The 26247-nt window shown below is 39.1% G+C and overlaps 1 protein-coding gene and 4 non-coding genes across 6 annotated transcripts; all 5 read left to right on the top strand.

Moving 5' to 3' along the window:
* Positions 1-1345: 1345 nt before the first annotated feature.
* Positions 1346-26247, top strand: Nop58 (NOP58 ribonucleoprotein). 2 transcript variants are annotated; one of them, XM_055616910.1, is made up of 15 exons: positions 1346-1587; positions 5279-5355; positions 7787-7839; positions 11865-11986; positions 13825-13961; positions 15723-15787; positions 17359-17493; positions 18361-18506; positions 19267-19393; positions 20280-20443; positions 21153-21287; positions 21696-21757; positions 23705-23838; positions 25183-25334; positions 26014-26247. In XM_055616910.1, the coding sequence occupies exons 1-15, from the start codon at positions 1543-1545 to the stop codon at positions 26062-26064; spliced, it is 1605 nt and encodes a 534-aa protein (XP_055472885.1). In that variant the 5' UTR covers positions 1346-1542; the 3' UTR covers positions 26065-26247. The 2 variants fall into 2 exon arrangements, with proteins under 2 accessions (XP_055472885.1, XP_055472886.1); XM_055616911.1 differs by lacking the exons at positions 1346-1587; positions 5279-5355 and adding an exon at positions 8068-8183.
* Positions 6777-6862, top strand: LOC129684047 (small nucleolar RNA SNORD70). Its single transcript, XR_008721239.1, has one exon. It is a non-coding gene; the product is annotated as a small nucleolar RNA SNORD70 (small nucleolar RNA).
* Positions 7964-8048, top strand: LOC129684046 (small nucleolar RNA SNORD70). The gene has a single exon (XR_008721238.1). It is a non-coding gene; the product is annotated as a small nucleolar RNA SNORD70 (small nucleolar RNA).
* LOC129684049 (small nucleolar RNA SNORD11B) lies at positions 18564-18643 on the top strand. Its single transcript, XR_008721241.1, has one exon. It is a non-coding gene; the product is annotated as a small nucleolar RNA SNORD11B (small nucleolar RNA).
* Positions 19451-19534, top strand: LOC129684048 (small nucleolar RNA SNORD11). The gene has a single exon (XR_008721240.1). It is a non-coding gene; the product is annotated as a small nucleolar RNA SNORD11 (small nucleolar RNA).

The following is a 26247-nucleotide window of genomic DNA, read 5'->3' as shown; positions in this document are numbered from 1 at the left end:
GGTGTCAGATTCCCTAGAACAGGAGTTACAGATAGCGGTGAGCTGCCGTGTGGGTGCTGGGAGTTGAATCCCGATGCTCTGGAAGAGCAAAGAGTGCTCATAAGCATTAAGCCATCTCTCCAGCATCCCCCCCCCCCGTTGTTTTTAAAGAGTGTTTTAGCTGCATGTACACTGGCATACCAAAGCATGTGCCTATTGCCCACAGAGGTCAGAAGAGAGTTTCAGACTCCTTGGAACTGAATTTACTGACCTTACAGTTTTGAGCCCCATGTAGATGTGGGACAGGAATGCAAGTCTTTTGCAAGAAAAAGTGTGCTTAACCCTTGAGCCATCCCTCTAGGCCCTAAACAAAACTCTTTTTAAATTTTATTTAATTTTTATTTTATGTGCATTAGTGTGAAAGACGTCAAATCCCCTGGAATTGGCTTTACAGACAGTTGTGGGTGCTGGGAATTGAACCTAGCACTTAACTACTGAGCCATCTCTCCAGACCCAATTTTTTTTTTTTTTTTAAGATTTATCTATTATTTATATAGCATTTGGTCTGCATTTGGGCCTACACACCAGAAGCGGGCACCAAATCTCAATCTAGATGTGGTTGCTGGGAATTGAACTCAGGACCTTTGGAAGAACAGCCAGTGCTCTTAACCTCTGAGCCATTGCTTCAGCAGCCCCCAACTTTTTTTTTTTTTTTTTTTTTGAGACAGGGTCTCTCTATGTAGTCCTAGAACTTACTTTGTAAACCAGGTTGGCCTCGAACTCACAGAGATCAACCTGCCTCTGCCTCCTGAGTGATGAGATTAAAGGTGTGTGCCACCACTGCCCGGCTAGCTCTGCACTTCTTTATATATATAAAGATTTATTATTTTTAAAGATTTTATTATTTATACAGTATTTTGCCTGTAGGCCAGAAGAGGGCATCAGATTTCATTATAGATGGTTTGAGCCACCATGCGGTTGCTGAGAATTGAATTCATGACGTCTAGAAGAGCAGCCACTGCTCTTAACCTCTGAGCCATCTCTCCAGCCCCCAACTCTGCATTTCTTTAAAGATAAAATATGTCATTTACATGGCAGGGCGTAGTATAAGGTGCTGCAAACTATATCTAAACATATAGTAAGTGTCTATAAATTACATGTTGTATTTAGACATTACACAGAACTTGCTCTCCTTCCCACAACCACGTAACCTGAAAGCCCCCCAAATCAGCGCTAGGCTAAGAAATCTCGCGATATTTAGACGTCTCCTCCTTCTCCCGCTCCCCTTTCGGCCGGCGGGAAAAACCCGGAAATGACCTCACGCTCTGCGGCAGGGGCCGGCAGGAAGTGACGTGACGCCCCAGAATCCTTGGCGAAGGAGAATCGCGTAGTTACAGCTCCATGCGGAGAGGTGTGGAACGTTTGGGCAACGTGGGCCGCCTGCGCGCGGGGAGACGAGCGGGATTGCGCTCCCGCGTCTGAGGCCTGGTCGGCCTTCGGTGGCCGAGAGTTTCGGTTTTTGCAGTGGCGGCTAGCCGCGTAGCCCCCTGACCCGGCCTCACCATGTTGGTCTTGTTTGAAACGTCCGTTGGCTACGCCATCTTTAAGGTAGGTGAGATGGAGGTGTTGAACCGAAAGGCTTGGGTTGGATGGGCAGGGAGCTGGGTAAGACTTGAGGAGAGGCCATACGACACAGCATGTTTGAGGCTCTTTCAGTCCCCCGGGTCCCACAGGGTGTGAAAAGTCAGGGCCGGGGTTGGGGTGAACACGTGGCTCTGCGGACTTTTGGTCAACCTTCTTTGCTCGAGAGGATTTGCTCAGTTTAAAAAAATGGACAGCACTCTTTTTTTACGAGAGATAAGAAATCATTTAACAAATACGGTGCTGGGGATATAGAACCTAAAGCCTTGTATATGTTAGGTTGGCGCCCTCTCAGAGCTACAACCCCAACCCAAGACTAGTTACCTATCTTTCTTCATTCATTCATTCATTCATTTTTCGAGGCAAGGTTTCTCTGTGTAGCCCTGGCCGTCCTGACTTTGTAGACCAGGCTGGCCTCGCACTCTTCAGAGATCCGCCTGCCTCCGTCTCCCGAGTGCTGGGGCTAAAGGCGCTCACCACCGCCACCTGCCTTTCTTTTTGAGGCAGGGTCTCGCTATGTAGGCTTAGCTGTCCCGGAACACTCTATTTGGGTTTAATTAAATGAAAGCCCGGGCCTAAGGTCAGGGTTCTTTCAGGCATGATTGTAAGCTTTTTTAGTATTGACTAGTGTAACTGTCTCATTAAGAGACTTTTTTTTTACTGTTAGGGAAACTGGGTGAAAAAGGTATACTTGTGTTTTAATTTAGACAACGTGAACGTTAGGTCTCAAACTCAGGACAAATGGCTTAGGTGTTTATTGACATAGCAAAGCTGACTCTGGCTGACAGTCCCCCTGCTCCAGGGTCCTTCTGGCTTCACTGATTCCTTCATTACCCACCCATTTTGTCTACTCCGGTCTCTTGGTACTCTTGGTCTCCTGGTCCTTTTCTTTTTCTTCCTCCTCATGCCCCGGTTCAGCCTGGACTCTTCCAGATGCCTATGGCTGTGGTCTCCTTCATTCATATCCTTAGAAGTACCATGTCTTTTTTTAAAATCAATGAGATGGCTTGAAATAAAATTTAGGCAACAGGATTGAAGGGAGTTTTTTGTTTAAGACACAGGAAAGTTGTTGGCATTGTGCTCAGGATTTCCAGTTTGACTGTAGGAGGCCTGCTCATAAGCATCGGTGATGTCTGTAAATCAAGGGATTCATAATATCAAACTTGAAGTTTGGGAGAAATCTGGACGGCTGCTATCAGTTTGTGTGTCTTTTGTTTAAGTAGGGAATTTTAAGTTACTTTTACTTTATATGCATTGGTGCTTTGCTTGCATGTATGTCTGTTTGAGGTGTCGGATCTTGGAGTTATATAGACAGTTGTAAGCTATCTTGTGGGTTCTGGGATTTTTGAACCTGGTCTCTAAAACAGCAGTCAGTTTTTTTTAACCACCAAGCCATCTCTCCAGCCCCTAAATAAGGAAAGTTTAAGAACTGGCTTAGAGGGGCATAGGAGAAGAGGGAGGGAGGGTAGGATTGGGAGGGGATACGGCTACACCTGGAATACAAAGTGAATAAACTATACTTAACAAAGATAAAATTAAATTAAAATTAAAAAAAAAGAATTGGCTTACAAGGTTATCAGCATGGAAATGGTGGAACCATGGCATCTTCCTACAATGGGATGCTACTGAGATGTGGGGAGCCCTGAGGAAGAGTGAGTGCTCTTTCTGTGCTTTATAAGCTCTTCTAAACTCTGCTAATAGAAAATTTTCACTTAATAAATTTATGTGTTGATATAGGGCAAAAAGTGCTATACAAAGCATACAGTTCAAATTCAGTTTTCTGTTAAGCTTGAGGTGCACATTTATGTTTCTGGGATGAAGAGGCTGCTGTAGGTGCTGGTGGTTTGAAGGGATTCATTCGTGTTGGCCATTTTCCTGTTTGTTTATTGGGTCTGGCTCATATCACAGTATTCAACATTGTTGTGATAGAAATGTTGAGTGTTATTGCGCTATTAGGAAGCTTTGAGTATTTTTAAGTTTTCAGTTTACTAATGCTGAATTATTATGGTTTGTGTAACCTAGACATTCAAATGAGGCTTGGATATATTGAAGTGCTTGTTTGTAATTATTGGTATTACTGATCCCTTGCTATGAAGTAGGCATAATTTTTCTAGAACTAGTGCTAGTGATTGTATAGCAGGGAACTAATTGTATACTGTGTGAAGGTGAGTATTATATGTAAGCCCCTCCAGAAAGTAGATAAATGATCCTGGTTGCTGCCTTTTTCCATGATTTTTCAAAATGTTAGAATATGAGTTATATTTTGGGAGAAAGCCCTGTTGGCACAGGCTTCTAATCCCTATGCTAAGGAATTATAATTTCTAGAAGCTAAGACAGGAGGATCAAAAGTTCAAGACCTATATAGGTGACTTAGTGAGGCCCTGTCATAAATAAAAGGTAAAAAGAGGGCTAGAGGTATAGCTCATAGAAGAACACTTGCCCGGCACCTGTGGCCCTATGTTCAATTTCCAACACCTGACTCCCTTCGGTTACATTGGCTATAAAATCTTAGTTCATTCTTGGGTCAGGCAGTATGCTAATTACTGCTTAGACTGCTACCTTCTTGTAATGTACTCAGTATAACTAGTCCTAAAATGATTGTGTTTGGTGAAAATGCTTTATAATAGTAAACCTAATGAGGAATGCATTTGGAGACAGTGTATATCCACATCTCTGTATATGGCTTAAACCTTGAACAAACCTTTAATTATAGCACCACAGAGGCAAAAGGCAGGCTGATCTATGTGCTTGAGGCCAGCCACCTCTACACAGTGAGTCAGAGTGGCGGGTGGGAGGAATCTCAGTGTGTGTGTGTGTGTGTGTGTGTGTGTGTGTGTGTGTGCGCGCGCGCATGTTACAGTGCTGGTGGTACATGTGTGGAGGGCAGAGGACTACTTTGTGGTGTATTTCTCTCCTAGCTTACGATGGGTTCTGCGTATTGAACCTGTTAGATTAGCTTTCCGGAAGCACTTTACATGATCTGAGCCATCTCAGCCCTCTTTTACCATTTATTGTAAGAAATTTTAAGTAGGGAGATATGCAAACAATTGTGTGCACAGTGATTAGCTTGTTTGTGTGTGTGTGGGGGGGGGGTTAACAAGCCCTGGAACTCTTAAGTAGACCAGGCTGGCCTTTAGTGATTTGGTTGGCTTTAACAGACTCAATTTTGTGTTACTTATGGCTTGCTTCCTTACTGATATTTTTTCAGAGCAAATCTAGGTAATTCATTTTATCTACATATTTCAGCACTTTCAAACTATAGTATACAGAAGTGTTTTTAAATTGGCAAGCAGTATAATAGCGCTTAAGATTTTATAGTAAGTCAACTCCACTTACAGAAATATCTTTAATGTGTATCAAATATACAAAAGTATATTTAAGAATATAAGGAAAAATAGAATGAATTTTAAAACCAGTAAGGACAGAAAAGATTATATAATCACATAAGCCTAGATTAGTGATACAGAAATGGTTCTTAAAGGCTGTAACTAGGTTTAGCTTGAACTACTAATCTGACCATAACTTGTGCTACAAAAGAAAACTAGTTCATTTCAATAAAAGAAACCTCTGCCTATATTTTTGCATGCATAGCTGTAACTTGAAAGGACGTAGTTGTTTATGTCTAAGCTGCCATTTGAAGAAAACTGGTGTATTGCAGGTTCTGAATGAGAAGAAACTTCAAGAGGTTGATAGTTTGTGGAAAGAATTTGAAACTCCAGAGAAGGCAAATAAAATGTAAGTAACCTTAAAACTGAGGATTTAGGTGTTTGCATTAGTTAGTGGATGCCTCCCTGTTTGTATGTCATTTTCAGCTTTGGAGTTTGGAAATATTTTATGAATAATGTTAGTATGAATTTAATTAAGGTTGAATTTTGTTGGGGGTTGGTTAAGACAGGGTGTAGCTTTTGCTGTCCTAGAACTAGCACTGTAGACCAGGTTGGCCTCGATTTGGAGGACTGCCTCTACCTCCTGAGTGCTGTATTAAAGGTGTGCACTGCCACTGCCTGGCAATTAAGGCTGTTTTATTTGGAACATAGACCATCACAGGTAGTTTGTATTGTAGACTACAGTGGACAATACCCCGAGGTTACTGTTTTATGGGATATTTGAAGATATCATCAGTTAAGTATAAACTTCTTTTAAAGGCAGAAATTGTATAAAGCATGGGGGCTTAGTTTTTGTGGGTTGATAATTCGAAGGCTTTCTAATTTACTTTATAGTGTTATCATCTTTATGACTTTTATTCCTACCTAGTGCTTGGAAAGTACATCATGTTTCCTCAAGTTGTTTTGACAAGAAAATAAAATACAACAATGTTAACTACATTGGCTGTGGGGAGAGGTAGTAGGCTTTTCCTCAAGGTAGAGTCAGGGTTGCTATTTCACCATTTGTGAATCACCTTGTGAAGTAGCCCATTGGGTCAGTGTAGTCCGGAGAAAGAAGCTCTGGGATCCTGTTGGTTTACTTGTGGATTTGGAGGGGTAGTATCTGTGGATGTCCATATCTGTTCATTCATCTGCTACTGCTAATAAGTACACAAGAGTAAAGAGTCAGCCTAGAGAGAGGGCGAGGTGAGAGAGTCATGTCCCTGTGGTGCTCCGTCACCGACAGCATTGTTGAGTGAATGAGTGTTACGTACGGCCTCTTGGTGATTTGGAGAGGTATTGATGGCACACTGAGGAAAAGCGTGCAAGCTCTGAGAGACGAAGATGGCACTTGATTCAAGCAGAGATCGGTATAGGGCAGGACAAAAATAAAATCCGTACTTCTTTCTTAGCATCTGTGTGGTTAAGTATGCATTTGGTGGACTGTCAGGATTTACCTTCCCAGGTAAGAAAACATTGTTTTAGCTAATACTGTTTTAGGAATATGAAAGACTTAATTTTTCTATTTTGTGTGTATTGTTTTGTTGGATTTGTTTGTTTTGTGTGGCTGTCTTTGTTTTTTTGAGACAGGGTTTCTCTGTGTAGCCCTGGCTGTCCTGACTCACTTGTAGAGCAGATTGACTTTGAACTCACAGAGATCCACTGCCTCTGCCTCCCTGAGTGCTGGGATTACAGGTGTCAGCCCTCCTGCCCAGCTATTTTTTTTTTTTCAATTTTAAAGGAAATAGCATACATATGGCATATAACTATGCTTTGCTGGGTTAATCTTTATTCATTGTTGTCAATGATGTATTCTTTTGGGACTGAATCTAAATGATTTAACAAAAGTTCGTCACTACCACTGAGACAACAGTGAATTAATACATTTCTTTGTACAGAAAGCATATAATTCATGTAAACTAGGCGATAGCATAAAGCAAGTCTGACAATAAGCTTTTTTTCAATTGCACTTGACTTGGCATATGGTTATGGAGTTGGTTTGTGGTGCTGCGGGTAAAACCCTGGTCCTTAGATGTGCTAGGAAATGTTCTACCATTGAACTCAATTGCCAGCCTTTTTGTTTGTTTGTTTTTATGGGTGTTGGTATCTCAGATCCCCTGCAACTGGAGTTAGAGATAATTGTGAGTTGCCATGTGGGCGCCAGGGATTGATGGCCTAGGCTGGCCTCCAGCTCACAGAGATCTCCTGCCTCTGGTTCCGAAGTGCTGGGATTAAAGGTGTACACACCTTTGCTCTTTTATTTATTCCTTCATTTGTTACTTGGTTTATTTGAGACAGGATTTCTCTGTGTAGCCTTGGCTGTCCTGGACTTGATTTGTAGACCAGGCTGGCCTTGAACTCACAGTGATCCCCTTATCTCTGCCTTCCTGAGTGCTGGAATTATAGTTATTTGCCACCATGCCCACTAGAAGCCCCCCACCCCTCTTTAAGTACGTTGAAACAAGGTCTAAGTATCTGCACTGGCTTTGAACTTGTGGTCCTCTTTGGTTGGCCTCAGTAGCTACTACATCTAGTGCCACTATCTAGCAAGTTTTTTTCTCTCTCTCTCTCTCAAGACAGGGTTTATCTCTGTAGTCCTGGCTGTCATGGACTTGCTTTGTAGATCCACCTGCCTCTGCCTCCCATAGAGCTGGGATTATACGTGTGCACCACTGTGCCCAGCCTGGCAATTTGTTTTGCTAGTAGTGTTTGTTATAGAGACATCCACCCTCTATTTTCTGGCTATATAGCTTTTGCAGAATCACTGTTTCATTAACATATTTGTTCTCTTTCAATTCTAGAGTCAAGTTAAAGCATTTTGAAAAATTTCAGGATACAGCAGAAGCATTAGCAGGTAAAGTAAAAGAATTTAAAGTAAGAGAATTTTCTTTCCTTAGTTTTTTTGGATTTTTTGTTTGTTTGTTTGTTTTGCTTTTTCATTAAAAGGTTGTTTTCTTCAGTTGCCTGAGTTAATCTTACTCAATGTTGTCAATGATGCATCCTTATTGGAACTGAATTTAAGTGATCTAACCCATTCGTCACTACCACTGAGACAACATTGAGTTAGCTTTTTTCACCATAGGGCTGGTTTCCCCCATGTGATGAGAGATGACAAGTGGTTAAATTGATCTCCCTATGGAAACCAACAGCCTAATGCTGAAGCACAATTCAGTAAAAGCTGTTCTGCAAGGGACCAAGGTAATGTGGTCATGTACCCAGCTTTCTAATAATTTTATGGATTCAAGGGTAAAGTTGAGCATAGCCACCTGAAATAACAAGGTAATAAAGCTCTTCAGAGTATACAAAAGCATATCAGTATTAAAAACTGAAGGGAAATAGAGTTCTTTAAAATGTATTTGTACACATACAAACTACCGAGGGGCGCGTGAGTTTATCTATGCGGACATGGTTTAATTTAAAGGAAGAGGTGATTCAGAGCCTTCAAATGATGAGGGAACAGTCATGTTCTAATCAACTATTTATTTGATACAATTTAAGGACAAAGGACTATAAAATGGTTTAAAACTAGGCAGGAATTTTATAGATCTAAACACTTTCATTAATCACACGTGGGGGAATTAGATTCTATCTAATAATGCTGGGAGAAAATGGGTTACCTATCTGTTGAAAGGTGGGTTAAGGGAGGCCCAGCACTGAAGCTAGTTCTGTGTATATGTAGACTAGGCATGGTGGCATATGCTTTGACTCCAGCACTGTGGAGATGGTTGATCTCTTGAGTTTGAGGTCAGCTGGGATACATAATAAGACCTTGTCCCAAAAAGCTTTATTTTCAATTTGTGTAGTTTGTGTTTAGGTGCTCACAGAGGCTAGAGGCATTGGATCTCCTGCAGCTAGAGGTACAGGTGGTTGTGAGCTGTTCAATGTGGGTGCTAGGAACCAAACTGAGATCAGTGCTACAAGAGTAGTACCTGCTTCCACCCTCCCCCATATCCTTTTTAATAAAGATCATTCTAGGGTTTCTTTATCAACACATCAGTAACTAGGTGTTCATATTTCTACAACATGGTGATGCTACCCATAAAGTTTTTTTTGTTGCTTTAAAAAATTTTTTTTTAAAGATTTATTAATTATAGATACATTGTTCTGCCTGCATGTATGCCTTCACGCCAGAAGAGGGCACCTGATCTCAATATAGATGGTTGTGAGCCGCCATGTGGTTGCTGGGAATTGAACTCAGGACCTTTGGAAGAGCAGTCAGTGCTCTTAACCTTTGAGCTATCTCTCTAGCCCTTAAAATGTTTTTATTGCATTTTTATTTCTTTATTTTGTGTGACCACGGTATTCAATTGGAGATCAGAGGACAACTTTGAAGAGTCAGGTCTCCTTTTGTTATGATCCTGGGAATTGAATGAACTCTGATCACCAGCCCTGTTTGAGACAGGGTCTTTCTTTGTAGCCCAGTCTGGCCTTGGACTTGGATCCTACTGCCTCAGCCTCCTGAGTTCTGGGTTGTCCCACTCAGCATACTCTGTATTTTTAGACCCATTCGTCATAGTTTAAAATAGAATTTTATTGTGATCCCAAGGAAGGTTGCTTTCAGTTCAGGGAACATTGTATATAATGTACAACCTGCTTCTTTTTTGCTGAGTTGAGAGGCACTGTGGCCATAATCCAAATGCTCTGAATTCTGGTTTGTGTGTCATTCTCTTTAATCTCAGGTGTAGTCTTGGCTGTCCTGGAACTCAACTCTGTAGACCAGGCTGGCCTTGAACTCAGATCCATCAGCCTCTGAGTTCTGGGATTAGGCATGCCAAACACAAAGCAAATTTCTTTCTTTCTTTCCTTGGTGTTTGTTTTTCGAGACAGGGTTTCTCTGTGTAGTCTTGGCTTTCCTAGACTTACTTTGTAGACCAAACTGGCCTCCAACTCAGAGATCCATTTGCTTTGCCTCCTTGAGTGCTGGGATTACAGGCATATGCCTCCCCGCTGGCTCCAAAGCAAGCTTCGTTACTACTAATAGGTAGTGAGTTCATCAAGCTTTGAAACAGTCCTATGAGATAGATATTATCTTTTGTGTTATAAGTGGCAAAAACAGGTTTATAATGAACATTTTTAGAAGTGAGGGAAATTAGTGAAACTGTCCAGAATGCCATCATAGAAACTTAATCAGTGTCTTATCTTGCTATCAGATGCGTATTTTTTCCCCAGCAGTTAGCTATATATTCTTAAAAGGCAGTTTGTTTTGTTTAGCTTGAGATGGGCATGTGTGTAGCTAAGATGACCCTGTAACTGAGGAAGACCTTGAATTTCTGGTGGTCTTTCTAGGACCTCAAGCTTGTTAGCAAGCACTGGACAGTATTCCTGGTCCTGTGAGGCAGTTGATAAGAGGGGCAGGTACACAGGCCACGATAGGAGTATGGAAATCAGAGAACAATTTTGTGGAGTCATTTTTCTCTTTTTACCTTCACATGGATTCCAGGCACTGGAATTAGTTACCAAGGGTTGAATGGCAAGCATTTTATCTACTGAACCATCTTCTTGGTCCTGTTAGGCAGTTTTGACATGACAGAACCAAAACTGAATAACTATAGATGAAAGTATATAATTTAAAAGTTTTGTAGCTTTAGTGTCTGATAAGGTTTGATATTAATAGTCTGTTTTGGAAGTTCATGTATGGCATTTAATAGAGGGATTTGTTCCTGTATTAACATTTGATTTACCGGGTGGGGGCAGTCATAGCAGAGATCAAGTAGTGAGAGTCGCACAGGTCTTGGGGTCAAACTTGGGCTTCTGGTGGCAGAAGCCTTGGACCATTGAGCTGTCTTGTTGGCCCTGATTTTATTTGAGGTTTCTTTTCTGTTTTAAGATTTATTTATTCATTTATTGTATAAATAAATAGGACTTTTGTCTGCTTCTGTATCTGCACACCAGAAGAGGCCACAATTTTAAAAGACGGAACTGCCATGTGGGTGCTAGGAATTGAATCTAGGACCTCTGGAAAGAGTAGTCAATGGCTGAGTTGTCTCTCCCGTCCCCCCAAAGTTATTCTTTATAACTTATATGAGCAATAGTTTTTTGATGGGATAAGTGTTTGCAGCTAATGACTCAGAATAGAATATAGAATTAGTCTAGTACAGAGATTTTATTCTTAGAAGAAATATGTTTAAGGGAAGAGCTATTGTAGGTTAAAATTAAAGGTTCAATTTGGAGCATTGACATGGCAACTTAAAGGTGGTTTTAATCCCAGTTGGAAGGGATCTGATGCTATCTTGCCTCTATAGCACCAGGCATGCAGGTGGTGTACAGTATACATGCAAGTAAAATACCTGTAAACATAAAAACAAGTTCAATTTAAAAAGTTTACATTTTAAAGCTTTTTGTTTGTTCTGTGATCCTTGGGGATCAGGTCCAAGGCATTTCATGTGCTAAGCAAACATTCCATCCTCACTCCAAATACTAAAAAACTTAAGGAAGGAAGAATAAAAGGAAGAAGTCTCTTTATAAAAATGTAGATATTAGGAATTGGTGTACACAGTGTATGAAAGTAAAATGTAATAGCCAGGTATGATAGGACACTCCTAAATTCCAGCGTTTGGAAGGTTAAAAAGGCAGGAGGATCACAAGTTTGAGGCTATAGTGTTGAAACTTAACCTTATTTAGTACTTTACCTATTTATTTGTTCATTGGTAGACTCACTTTGTAACACCCTGGCTACCCTTAACTCAGGTCTTTCTGCCTCAATCTGCTGGACTAAAAGTTGTGCACCATCATGCCTGGAATTTATGAATGGACTTTATAAAACATTGACATTGATCATTTATATATTTTTTTAAAAGTCAGACTTCTTTTTAAGGAAGTATCTTTTTATCAGAAAAGTTCTCTTAATTATAATTCTTATTTTTCTGTTTTCCTGAAAAGCATTCACAGCTCTGATGGAGGGCAAAATCAATAAGCAGCTGAAGAAAGTTCTGAAGAAAATAGTAAAAGAAGCCCATGAACCTCTGGCTGTAGCTGATGCTAAACTAGGAGGGGTCATAAAGGTAAATTTGGGCCAAGGATGTAGCATAGAGTGCAAGTTACGATTCTTCTTTCATGCCTGTTTAGCGCTGCAAAGCCTGACCTTTGTAATAAAGGCTGTCCTATGTTTTTATAATGTAGGCAGCATAGTAAACTCCACCAGAAGTTGCAGAAACAAGAATTCCCTGTACATTTTTGAAAATAAAGATGAACAAAAAGTTATAAGCTCGAATACACTTACTGTGTGGTGGGATACACTCAATCCATAGGGGAAAAGATTGAAACTTTTCACTTTTTTAAAACTTTTTTAACTTTATTTTATGTGCATTAGTGTACTGTCAGATTCCTTGGAATGGGTATTACAGACAGTTGTGAGCCGCCGTGTGGGTGCTTGGAATTGAATCCCGATCCCTTGGAAGAGCAGACAGTGTTCTTAACCACTTAGCCATCTCTCTAGCCCCTCACTTTTATTTTTTATTAAAATGAGAGTATTTTGTAATTTTAAAAGTAAGAGGCTGGACGTGGTGGCACATGCCTGTAATCCTAGCGCTCAGGGAGTTAGAGGCTGGTGGATCTCTGAGTTGGAGGCCAGCCTGGTCTACAAAGTAAGTCTAGGACAGTCAAGGCTACATACAGAAACCCTGTCTCGGGAAACAACAACAGCAGCAGCAAAGAAGCTCAAGAGCTCTTGCAGAGGCCCCGCCTTCAGATTCCATCACCCACATTATGCAGCTCACAACTGCCCATCACTCACTTCCAGGGTGTCTGATACTATCTGGCCTCTGAAGGCACTTGCGACATAGAGTGCTCAAAAATTCACATAAGTGCATACGCAGATTTAAAAAGTCTTTAAATCAAATAAAATAACAGTAGTTACTATATAGCTAATCTTAATAGCTCAGTGCAACAAATAAGAAAAATTACTTGTTAGATTTAATATTTTACACCTTTGGAATCATACAGCCTAGTTAGAAGATAATTTTTTAAATTATTTATTATTTGCAATTCATTATGTATCCCTATTGAAACCCCCTCAACTCATCCCAGGCCCACCCTCGCTTTCTCTTTCCCTCATCCCATTCTCACAGTCCACTGAAAGGGGGAGATCTCTGCCATCTGCCCATCGCTTATCAAGTCTCATCAAGACTGCCTGGGTCCTTTCTCTGTGGCCTGGTAAGGCCGTGTTGCTGGGGGCCAGTGATAAAAGAACTCAGGAACCCACATGAAGACTGAGCACCATGGGCTATAACTGAGCAGGGTATCTAGATCCTCTCTGTGGATGGTCCCTGGTTGGTGTGTCAGCTGCAGGATCCCCTGGGCTCAGATTTTTTTTTAGCTTTGTTGGTCTCCTTTTGGGGGATAATTGGGATTTTTATCGTTGTGATAGTTCTTGTTTCTTTTCTTTTTTTTTTTTTTTTTTGTCATTTGTTTTTATGTATATGAGTCATATCTATATGCACATGTGGTTGCTGGGAAGTGAACTCATGACCTCTGGAAGAACAGATAGTGCTCTTAACCTCTAAGCCATCTCTCTAGCCCTAGTTCTTGTTTCTTAAAGTACTTGAAGTTTTTATATTTGATTTCCATCAAGTTTTTTACAAGCATATTAGAAACACACTCTGCAGCTGAGAAGAGTATATATATTCTTAGATCACACTACTGTTTGAAAATTTAGAAATTATCTCACAATCTGTTGTGGTAGTTAATGGTTGTCATTCCAGCAGCCTGAGGCTAAATTGTTACTGTGGGTTTGAGGTAAACCTGTGCTATATTAGTGACCTCTTAGAAGATACTATTTGAAAATCTACAAGATAGATTTTCAAGAAATTTTTTAAAAAATTTAATGTGAATGTGCTTATAGGAAAAATTGAATCTCAGCTGTATCCATAGTCCTGTTGTTAATGAACTTATGAGAGGAATCCGATCACAAATGGATGGCTTGATTCCTGGGGTAGAACCACGTGAGATGGCAGCCATGTGTCTTGGATTGGCCCACAGGTAAGTACAGTAAAATTAAATATGCTTTTATACATGCTCTTATATATTCCTATGCTAAAACTGTTATAAGTATTTAATATGAAGAAGCAGATGTTGGCTTCAGTATAGCTGATAAATAATAAAACTATGATAAAAATCATCATTGCCTATATTCTTTTGGGGGGGGGATTTTCTCTGTATTGTCCTGGCTCTCCTGAAATTCTCACTCTTTTGACTAGGCTGGCCTCAAACTCCACCTGCCTCTGCCTTCTGAGCGCTGGGATTAAAGGCCTGTTGTCTTTTCATTTTTAAAAACCTCATTATGGAATTTCTTCACCCCCTTGGTGTTAGATTGTTTATCTGCTTTGGTCTGAGAGAGAAATACCTTTGCTATGTACAGATATACATGGATGGTGTGTGTCTGTAAAGCTAGAAAAGGTCATTTCTTTGAGGCAGAGTCTCTACTGGCACCTGGGACACAGGCTTTCTGGGCTAAGCTGGAGGTCAGCAAACCCTATCCTTCCTCCTGTCTTGGAGCTGGGGTTTGAGGTATGCATGGGTTTGCTAGCTTATTATTTGGTGTTGGGATCTGACCCCACTGCGCATGATTGTATAGCCAGTATACTTAACTGTGAAGCAATCTCCTTTATTAACCAGCGGTACATAACATGGAATACTACTGTGCTGTGATGTTGAAAGTGGTATTAATAGCTGGTGGTGGTGGAGCACACCTTTAATCCCAGCACTCTGGAGGCAGAAGCAAATGCATTTCTGAGTTCTAAGACAGTATGGTTCATAGAACAAGTTCTAGGGCAGCCAAGGCTACACAGAAACCCTGTTTTGAGGGGAAAGGTTGATAATATATTACTTTAAAATAATCCAACACTAAACAATGAAAATCAGATACTGAAAATGTTCTGCAAATTAAAGGAAACCCCCTACAATATGCAATTGTAAGCCTACAAATGCCATTAATGTCAAGATTTGATAACTTCACATGTGCCACTCCCTTCTCTTCTGTTTTTAGATGTTTACAAATGCTATGGGTATTTCTTACTTTAGAGTGTTTTGAAGCCCTACTGTGTAACAATAGAACACTACAGAATTGTTCCATCCTCTTAATTAACTTACTCACCATGACAGATTAATTCTCATAGAAATATAGGCAGTATCAGTACAGATATATTCATCCTCGGCTACGTAGCAGGTTCAAGGCATTGCTAAGTTATATGAAAGCCCTTCTAAATAGCTATATAAGTAAAACATTTTATTAAAGTATCACTAGATTCACATTACAGCAACACATACATGGCAGGCGTTTTTTTTCCACCTAAGAAAACAATGCAGCCAAGAATAGAGATTTAGAACTTAAAAAAAAAAAAAAACTTTCCAAGATTAGTTTACTAAGCTGAGTTGGTGATATGGGTGTAATCCTGGTACCTGAGGCTATGGCAGGAAAATAGTGAGTTCAAGGCCAGCCTAAGCTGTACAGTGTTTCAAAGGATGGCTCAGTTGATTAGTTATTTGTCAGTCCTTGAGAGCCCACTTAAAAATCCTGGGCATGGTGGCACTTAAAATTCTCATTGGTTAGGGGGAGAATCTGGGGCTCAGTAGTTAGCCAGCCTAACCTGCAACGCAAATTCAGTCCAGCCTCAAAAAACAAGGTGGTCCTCTGGCCTAGACTCAGGTATCCCATGCACATGAACATACAAATGGGAAGTGTTATTTAAAGTGCTTGTAAAAGGTTGTATCCGACTAATTTATTTCTCTTCATTCTCCCAGCCTGTCTCGATACAGATTGAAATTCAGTGCTGATAAAGTAGACACAATGATTGTCCAGGCAATTTGTAAGTATATGCAGAGTCTGATATGTTTAGTCTGTTGAGAAAGAGGAACTAAAACTTCAGTGGGTAGATAATTGGGAAAATAGAAAAAGAAACCTTAATTTGACTTTAGATAAAGGAATGTTGTTAATAATACATACAATAATGATTGTGGTTTCCATCAGTGTTAAAACTATAAGAGGGATCTGTATAGTTTTTTTAATCCCCTGGCTTTTTTAGATTCTCATGAGTTGAACAATGTTAAGAAATACCAAGGTTGTAGCATTTGCAAGTAATAAAAATTGCTTTGACCAACAATTCCATTATTAAATGTATATCAAAAGAATTAAAGTCATGGACTTAGTTTTTGGGTTACCACACCTCTATTCATAGCAGTATTATTTTAAAATTCTATTTTATTTGCATAGGTGCTTTGCCTGCATATGTATCTGTGTGAGGGTGTCAGATCTTGGAGTTACAGAGAGTTGTGAGTTGCCATGTAGGTGCTGGGAATTGAACCTGGGTCCTCTGTAAGAGCAGTCAGTTGTCTTAACCACTGGACCATCTTCCCAGCCCTCATAGCAGTATTGTTTCTACTAGCTAAAGAGGAAAATTTTAAGAATAAATGTGTTTTAAAAGTTGTTTTTATAAACCTGTCTTTGGTTCTCATAGTTTCTCTTTTAAACTGCCTGTTACACAAATAATTGAGTGTTTCATTATTTTAACAAGCTTTAGAGCAAAGAACTGAGCAGTTATTAATTCTAACCCTCTACGCTAATTTGGCCTTCCAGCAAACATCCCAGAGATACTTGGACTTTGTAGCTTTCTTCCTCCAGTTTCTTTCCACCTCTCCTGAGGCTGAATCCCTCCTGGACATCTGCCCTAATCTCTAATTACTTCTCCCCTGCCTCGAAGGAAGTCTAGCCCTATTCTCCCCTGCTCAGCAATTGGCTGGAAGCTGCTTTTTTTTGGCATACCAGGCGACAGTTGTGGCGCAGCATTTACACAACACTGATACAGGAGATTCCCAGAACAAGGATTGCAACTAGATGTGGAGGGTGCAGAAATCAGCATTTGAATTAAAAGGCCAGGGTTTAATTCCTAGAACTCACATAGTAGCTGTCCAATTCTAGGAACACACATATATGTGTGTATATACACAGGAACATCTTAAAGAAAGAAGCCAAAAACAGTAGAAATTACTCCTGGTTTCATTAATGAGATGCTTAGACTAGATACACATTGAGGTTCATCACTGTTACCTGTATTGTGTGGCCTTGTGCATACCACAGCATTTGTTTGTATGGAAGTTTGCGAGGGTTCCTTCTCTTGTACCGTGTGGGTCTTGAGGGTTGGGACTCAGTGGCCAGGCGTGGTATGCGTGTTTTACCCACCAGGTTGTTTAGAGGTTACTTTTTAAAGCGTATAAGAATTCCAGGTTGGGGGAACCATTCTGAAAACAGTTGGTATTAATGGTTGTATGGCATAAATGCACTTAATGCAACTAGATTTTTCACTTGAAATACTTTAAGGTGGTTGTTACATGTGTTGCTACTATCGGTTTCTCACTAGGTCTGTTTTTCTTCGTTTTGTAGCCTTGTTGGATGACTTGGACAAAGAACTAAACAACTACATTATGAGGTGCAGGGAGTGGTATGGCTGGCATTTCCCTGAGTTAGGGAAAATTATTTCAGATAATTTGACATACTGCAAGTGTTTACAGAAAGTTGGTAAGTCCATTATTTGTTCATGAGTTACTAAAAGAAATGAATTTGATATAACACAGTAGGAATTGTCTTAAGTGTACTTAAGATTGCTGAAGTTTTTTAAAAATTATAAATGTAGCTACTTAATGTCTGTTATTTTTAAAGAAGCTGAACGTTAGCTTTGTTTTGTTTCTTTTTTATTTGGTTTGGGTTTTGAAATGTTACCTTGGTTGTCCTGAGAACTCAGTGTACACCAGCCTGGCTTCAAACTCAGATTAGCCTACCTCTACCTCCCACATGCTGGGAACACAGCTGTGCACTACCTCTGCCAGGCTCAATTTTTTAGGGTGCTGTCTTGTGAATGACTTTCCAAATAACCAAGTCATTCGCTCCAAATGAAGTTAGTAAGATAGGATGGCAGTGTTTAGTCTTAAGTGATGTCAAAATTATTAACTTTGGTATGGGTTCCAGCAAAAGTTCCAGTCCCTTACCATATAAAAGGTACCTTCAGCCACACGGTCCCAGGACTCAGGAAGCAGAGGCCATCCTGACCTACAGAGCTAGTTCCAGGCCACCCAGGGCTGCACGAACCCTGTCTTAGGTGTGGGGGATAGTTTCATGCATCCTCATATGACCTTATCCTTTTCTCATTTGTCAGCTTTTCTGAAATATGTTTATATAATGCTTTGTTTTATTTTTATCAAAATAACTTTTTGGAGAAAATTTATGTCTGAATCAAGCCATTTACTAAGTGAAGATACTAGATCAAACTTGCTCACTTTTGTATAGCTGCCCCTTTCGTTAGGTTATCTCTGCCTTTTTTTTTTTTTTCCTATTTGCAATTTTTATAATATCAGGAATGATTCTTTGTCATCTACAAACATGCCATAGGTGATAGGAAGAACTATGCATCTGCTACTCTTTCTGAATTGCTGTCAGAGGAAGTAGAAGCAGAAGTGAAAGCAGCCGCAGAGATCTCTATGGGGACAGAGGTTTCCGAAGAAGATATTTGCAACATTCTACATCTGTGTACCCAGGTACATTACACCCACAAAGCCTTCAATTGAGGTCTTTCTAGGTATGGAATGATTTGCAGGTGGCAATGATGATTTTTATATTTGTTCACCTGACAACATATGAAGGTGTTCAGTCACTACCTCATCTGATGCCATCTTTTGTGTCTATTTAGGTAGGGGTGGTGAGATAGATGATAAAATGAAGTAATTTATACTATGGGCATTGTTTTTGTTTGTTTAGGGTTTTTGTGTGTGTGTGTGTGTGTGTGTGTGTGTGTTTTTCCCTCTTTTTTTTTTTGGTTTTATGAGATATATATAACTGTATGTGTCCTGGAACTTATGTGTAGACCGAGCTAGATTAGAACTCACAGAGATCTCCCTGCCTCTGCCTCCTAAGTGCTGGGACTAAAATTGTGTACCACAACCACCCAGCCTGAGCATTATATTTTGAATGATGACTTAACATAGTTAATTAAGTCTACAAGGATGTTCAGATTGAATTGCTTAATTCTGAAATTTTGCAAATCTTGCTCAGGCTCCTTAGTGCTGAGATTATAAGGATTCATTAGCATGCCTAGATTTTTGTTGTTAGAGGTGGTTGTTACCAAAGTCCCAACCTGGCCTCTACCTCCCGTGCTCACATAATCTTGCCCCAGAATTGTAGTATTGAGAATTGTTAGTAAAGCACTGCATTTTCATTTGTGGGTATTGAAATTTAATATTTATGAAATGAATTATGTACTCTTCATTCACATTTGTGACTTAATTTTCCCTATTTTAGGTGATTGAAATTTCTGAATATAGAACTCAGCTGTATGAATATCTGCAAAATCGAATGATGGCCATCGCACCTAATGTAACAGTTATGGTTGGAGAGTTAGTTGGGGCACGGCTTATTGCTCATGCAGGTGACAGTGTTAATGTGATTTGTAAACACAAGTGTAACACTACAGACTAATGACCATGTGTTCAATGATGATTTCTGATGCTTTGCCTGATTTTCTTTGGAATAATGAGGGCATCTTCAGTCACTACCTCTTCTGAGACACTGGTCCCTGGTTAAGAAGATAACGTTTACTCACATGATTGTATTTAAGTCATAAGTTCAGTCCTCAGCACCAAAAAAAATTCATTAGACCAAGTTATGAATGAATTTTTTAAATTACTGTATTAACTGGATACACTGCCATGCTTTACAAAAGATCTCTTTAAGCTGGAAGAATTCTTCAACAGCTTTAGAGAAATAATCCATTTATGTACGCTTTGCTGTGTGATAATGATACTGTGGGCTGTTTTCATTATCTTCGCCCAGTTTCAGTCGGTGGGTGATCTTAAAAACAATGAAAATGCATAGGACAGCTGGAATTTGAATTTGTAATTTAAATATATTGTGTTTGAGTTTGTACCATTAGTGTTTTATTTACTTCTAACAGTATTCCAAGCAACAAATCCAGCAGAGTATCTTAGTATACATTTAGATAGGTTTCTTTATTTTCTACATCAAGGGTAAAATAAATAATGCTGACTCTATGTATACAGTTTGATACGACCTAATTTATCTATAGCAATAGCATACTTGGTTTTCAGAGTCTCAGAAGGTGGATGAAAATGCTAAATAATGTCCAAATCACTCTTGTTGAGCATGCTAATGAATGTACAGATCAAGTCTCCAATTCATAGCTTTCCTTGCACTAGGAATAACAAGAAGGATTAGGTTTTTCAGGAAATGTGGTGCTCTAGCATAGGATCCTGAGTATACCTGGAGACACATTTAAAATTTTTTATTTTTTACAGGTTCTCTTTTGAATTTGGCCAAGCATGCAGCTTCTACAGTCCAGATACTTGGAGCAGAAAAGGCGCTTTTCAGAGCCCTCAAATCGAGACGAGACACACCTAAATATGGGCTCATTTATCATGCTTCTCTTGTAGGCCAGACAAGTCCCAAACACAAGGGAAAGGTGAGTTACAGTTGGCTAGAAGAGTGCATCAGATCCCTTAGAACTGGAGTTTTTGGTGGTTGTGAGCTGCTATGTCTATGATGAGCTTCATCCAGGTTCCCAGTAAAAGCAACAAATGCTGTGAATAACTGCACCTTCTCTTCTGCAGCACCTGAGCTTTCCCTTTTTTGTCTTTATTTATATTCCCCTACTATAATTACACGGTACAATAAAACTTAAGTTTCTCTCGGTTTACTATAGTATTTAGGTAAAAAGCATTTTTATACAGTAAAAGATTCTAGATGGTAATTAGTCGATTGTTTGTCAACAAAACTAATTATGACATTTATAAATATTAGGTATAACTAAAGTAGTATATAGATACTTTCAATTAGTTTGAAGGACTCAGAAATACTTAAGACAGTGAGATTGAATTTCTTGCAGCACACATGCCAGGTACCAGATACACCAACAGTTTCCAGCCTGAAAATGTGCACGTGCCCATGGAGATGAGAAGAAAACTTGTAGGAATCTGCTCTTTCCTTCCTCATTTGGGTACTGGGAATTTAACTCAGGTCATCAAACTTGGATAGAGAGATTAAAATAGAACTTTATATTCATAGGCGTAGAATAAATGCTGTTATGGTGATGTACTATAATTTTCTCATGATTAAACAATTTTAGGATTTACCTTATCCTTGCTATATCTGACTTTATATTTTGCTATTAGATTTCTCGAATGCTGGCAGCCAAAACTGTCTTGGCTATCCGATACGATGCTTTTGGTGAAGATTCCAGTTCTGCGATGGGAGTTGAGAATAGAGCCAAATTAGAGGCCAGATTGAGAATTTTAGAGGACAGAGGGGTAAGAATCACACCCTGCTTGAGGCAGATTCTAATCTGTCAAAAGTTAATGAATTAGAGCCAATCATAGTGATGCACACCTTTAATTCCAGCACTTGGGAGGCAGAGGCAGACAGATATGTTTGAGTTTGAGGCCATCCTGGTCTATAAATTCTGTCTAGGAAAGTTAAGGCCATACAGAGAAACCCTGTCTTGGGAAAACAAAATTGAGAAGTATTTCATGAACACAAAATCTCCTTTAACACTATTTTTCATAGTTCCTAGTGAAGAGCTGATGTGATAAATATTTGCCATTGAAACATGTTTATTCAAATTAGCAAAGAAAATCCTCACTGCTGCATACTAGAACTTATATATAGAGAGTATGTGTTATAGATTTTGCCATAATGATTTTCATTTTTCTTCTTAGATAAGAAAAATAAGTGGAACAGGAAAGGCGTTAGCAAAAGCAGAAAAATATGAACACAAAAGGTAAAGTACATTCAAAGATGAGGGGTCACTTGTTAATTTAAATGTTTTGACAGCCTTTCTAATTGTAAACTTAAGCACTGTAATGTGGACTACCCCTTTTGAAAACTGCAAGGGGCTGTGAAGATGTATCAACAATTAAAGCATTTGTTAAGGTTGTCTTGCAGAGGACCCAAGTGTTCTGTCCAGTACCCACATGGTACCCAACCAGGCACCCTTGAACACATAAGTGCGTGTATGCAGACAAAACACTCATTAAATTTTTCTTTTCTTTTTTCTTTTTAATGACAAGGGGTCTGGAACAATGGCTCATTAGTTGAGAGCACTTAACTGCTCTTGCAGAGGACCTGGGTTTGAGTCTAAGCACCCACATGGTAGCTCTCGATTGTCAAAAACTCATATAGGAGGGGAAAGAGTCTTTTTTTAAATGACAAAAAAGAATGCATTTAGCCTGTCAACATTTTAAGAAATGAATGCATTTTTGGAATTGCTACATGAAGCTGACAGCAACATTTTTTTTGTGTGTTTCGACAATACTTAAAAGCATGAGCAATTTTTGGGAACATTTTAATAATAGTCACTACCATGCTGTCTATATATACATTTTTGTATATAATTTTTCCTTGCCATTTAGTTTTCCACATTCACTTCTAGTTTTGTTTTTTAATCATAGACAAATTTTTTGGTTTTTGCATGTATTTGTGTGTTTTAGGGGGTGTCTATGTGGGCAAGCCATAGCACCCATGTGGATGTCAAAGGACAACTTTCACAAGTTTGTTCTTCCGTCAAGTGGTCCTTGGGGTTTGAAATGAGGTTGTCAGGCTTGGCATCATGTGTTTTTACTCTTGGAGCCCTCTTGCTGGTCTGTCATAAACATGGATTTAAATCAGGCACTTTACTTCCTCTGTGTGTGCTATTCATTTAAAGGCTTAAAAAGTTATCTAGAATGAAAGATTTTATAAAAACCCTGGCAGGCTTTAAAAATAATAGCCCATAATGATAAAGAATATTGAGACCTTACTTGTGTATAGTGGGATGCTTTGGTTATCCTTTAAGACCATGTGGGATGTTTGTAAGTTACAGTAACTGGAGTTGTAGTCTTTTATAATAAACAGATAGTGTTTATCGAAGTCCTTAAGTAAACCGCTTGGTTAATGAGGCAGTATGACTATATACTTGCCTATATATCAAGATGGAGGCCAGTTTGAGCTACACAGGACCCTGTCTGTGTAGCAAAAAAGGAGAGAAAGAAGGAAAGAAAGGGAAAAAAGAAAGATACTGCTCTTCTTAGTTGGCCTGGAATTCAGAATTACAATATTTCGGTTTCTGAGGTTAGGCGTATGCTACCATCCTTTTAATATATGAATTTTAATGAAATCACAGGTTATAAGTGGACAGAGCAGTAACATCGGTTATAAGCATATAGAGACCATCATTTAGTTGATTTATGTGGCTCTTTAATTAAGTGTTAAATATCTACAGCTTATAGAATTAAGCATTCATTCATCTCCAACTGTGTTGGACAGAACATTTCTTAGTTTCAGATTCCTGTACCTGAATGTACTTAAGACATTAGCAATGAGGTGTAATTTACTTTGTAGGGTATCTGAATATCCATTGTCGTTTACCACTCATGGGCTTGTGGTGAAGATTTTTCTTAAGTGAGATTGTATAGTTAAACATTTAATCAGGGCAGTTGTACTTTCTAGTTAGCTGGAAAGTGATTTGTGCTGGTATTTTCCACTGTAATAGTATGTGCTTAGATTGCTAAACTAGGATTTATGTGGCTCCCTTCTGCAGTATGATTGGCCTACCTAAACTACCCTAAAGTCACTAAAATGAAACAGCATTATGTGCTAATGTATTATCCAACAGTATGTGCCTTTTTCTTCAATTATTTCAGTTACAGGTATTTGTAAAGATTTTCCACAATTTACTTGGTTTTTTCAGTGAAGTGAAGATTTATGATCCCTCTGGTGACTCCACACTTCCAACTTGTTCTAAAAAGCGCAAAATAGAAGAGGTAGATAAAGACGATGAAATTACTGAAAAGAAAGCAAAAAAAGCCAAGATTAAAATTAAAGGTTAGTTTGAATTTGGAAGAAAAAAAAAGAATCTTTGCATTTTTCTTTATGTTGGGGAGGGGGGAGTGTGGCATAGTACACACATGGAGTAAGTATTAGAGAAATTCCTACCATTACATTCATTAATATGTTGTTATTTTCTCTGGGAAGTTGGAATGTTAAGTTATATTTAACAACGTAATAATGTGTCTTTAAATGTGTAGAATTCAGTATTTTACTAAGTGTACAATAACTTGAGTATGGATGATGAGCTCTTTCTAGAGTTAGGTAGCTTCTAAATTAGTTACTAAATGGTTTGGGTTGTATGATTAAGAAGGGTGTGAGACGAATGGAGCGGTTTTCTTCGTTCTTTGGCTCATAGAATGTTCTGTTGCAGCCTGCGGTTTACTATCACAGTTGATAATAAGCAATCGCCCCCCCCCCCCTTGTTGCACCCGTTACTGTGGCTGCTCTTCTGCTCAGAGTAAAATAGATGCAGTGATGGCTTTCTGAATGCCTTTGTCAATGGTGTGTTGTTTGCATATGTGGGCTCCTTGGTAGAGAATCTGTAACAAATGTAAACAGTTATTTCCAGTGCTTGAAACTTACACTTACAAGATTTTTTTAAAAACTAAATCTTCTAGTATTTGAAAATAGTTTTCAGTGGTATCCTTGATTAATAATCTCAGCTGTATGTTGGACCATGGCGCTCATGAACCTGGCAGTCATGTACCCAAATACATGCTTCACCAAATTCTTGCATGCTCTTGACTTGGTACCACTTTCATCCACCTTTGACCGCTGTGTTGAGACTACCCTTCTGATATCTCCCTAACTTCTTCATCTTTATCTTTAGTCTTATTGTCTGTTGTTCGGTACATTATTTATTTCATGTCTCTCCCATCTCATCACAAATTCATAAGGATGTGTCCCTGTGGTTATGCTCATGTTCCTAAACGCTCGAGATGAACATCAGATGTGTCTGCCTTTTTTATTCATTTATTCATTCATTCATTCATTTATTTTGAGACAGTATCTCAACTGAACTTAGAGCTCTCTGATCGTCTAGACTGACCAGCAAGTTCCAGGAACACTTCTGTCTCTTCTCCAGCTACAGGTTACAGGCTTGCAACACTGCCAGACTTTTTACTTGTGCCAAGCTTAGGTCCTTACGCTATTGAGCCATTTCTCTACCTTCAGGATCAAACCTTTAAATCCAGTCAAAGATTCTTAGGCAAAGATGCAGAAATTTTCACCTCCTGACCTTCCAAAACCATTGGGCTACAGAGAATTGACTATGACAGAAAGAAAATATTCTAGTATCTTGTAGGAGTATGTCTAATACAATTATAATTCTTACACCAGCTGAAGTAGAAGAGGAGGAAGTAGAGGAGGAGGAGGAACAGGTAGTAGAAGAGGAGCTGTCTGTAAAGAAGAAAAAGAAGAAGGATAAGAAGAAGCACATTAAGGAAGAGCCACTTTCTGAGGAAGAGCCATGCACCAGCACAGCAATTCCTGTATGTGATTTTGTTTATCTCTGAGTTTATTACAGGGCTTTTATAACAAACCTTAAACATAGATGTTAATGATAGGTAATGTATTCTTACTCAGAAATGACCAGGTGTTTGATGACAGTGTGGTAGAAAAATAAAACTGCCTAATGGTATTTTTGTTATAGAGGCCACTTCTCAAATTTTAGTTTCTTACCACGGACAGAGTTTACTGTAAGGGAGGAAGGAATCTAATTATTTTGGTTGTTTTGTTTTGTTTTTGGTTGTTAAGATTTATTTATTATGTATACAGTGTTCTGCCTGCATGTACACCTAAACACCAGAAGAGAGCACCAGATCTTATTTTATAGATGGTTGTGAGCCACAACCATCTATAATTCCCACAACCATGTGGTTGTTGGGAATTGAACTCAGAACCTTTGGAAGGGCAATCAGTTTTCTTAATCTCTGAACTACCTCTCCAGCCCCCATTTATTTTGTGTACTGTAGTTTATGCATGCAGGGTGAGCCCTGGTGCTCCACCATGCTGACAGCTCTCTGTTTATGGAAGCTTGCCTTACTGGTGTTAGAGTTTTAGATTTTAGTACAAGATATTTTCTAAGAGTATATTTTATACTTTATAAGGAAAATTTAATAACTACAAAATTACTGCTGTTTCAAAGGCATTCTTGTTGGTTATTTTCAGAGTCCAGAGAAAAAGAAGAAAAAGAAAAAAAAGAAAGAGGCTGAGGACTGATGGGAGGGATATGTAATTCTATTGCCTGGACACACCATGCTGAAGATTCAGTGGGAGCACATCAGATGCTCTACAGAATAATCAAGATTGTCTAGAGCTTTTCAAACATTTTTGTGTCTTGACATCAACTGTTAACCTTAGAGTCTTTGATACAGAAATAAAAATATTTTCTTTTTATTATAA

Source organism: Psammomys obesus, unplaced genomic scaffold (assembly GCF_907164565.1).
Source record: "Psammomys obesus unplaced genomic scaffold, mPsaObe1.curated_primary_1811, whole genome shotgun sequence".
Classification (NCBI taxonomy): domain Eukaryota; kingdom Metazoa; phylum Chordata; class Mammalia; order Rodentia; family Muridae; genus Psammomys; species Psammomys obesus.
The sequence above is the reverse complement of the archived record's forward strand: the minus strand, read 5'-3'. Positions and strand labels throughout refer to the sequence as shown.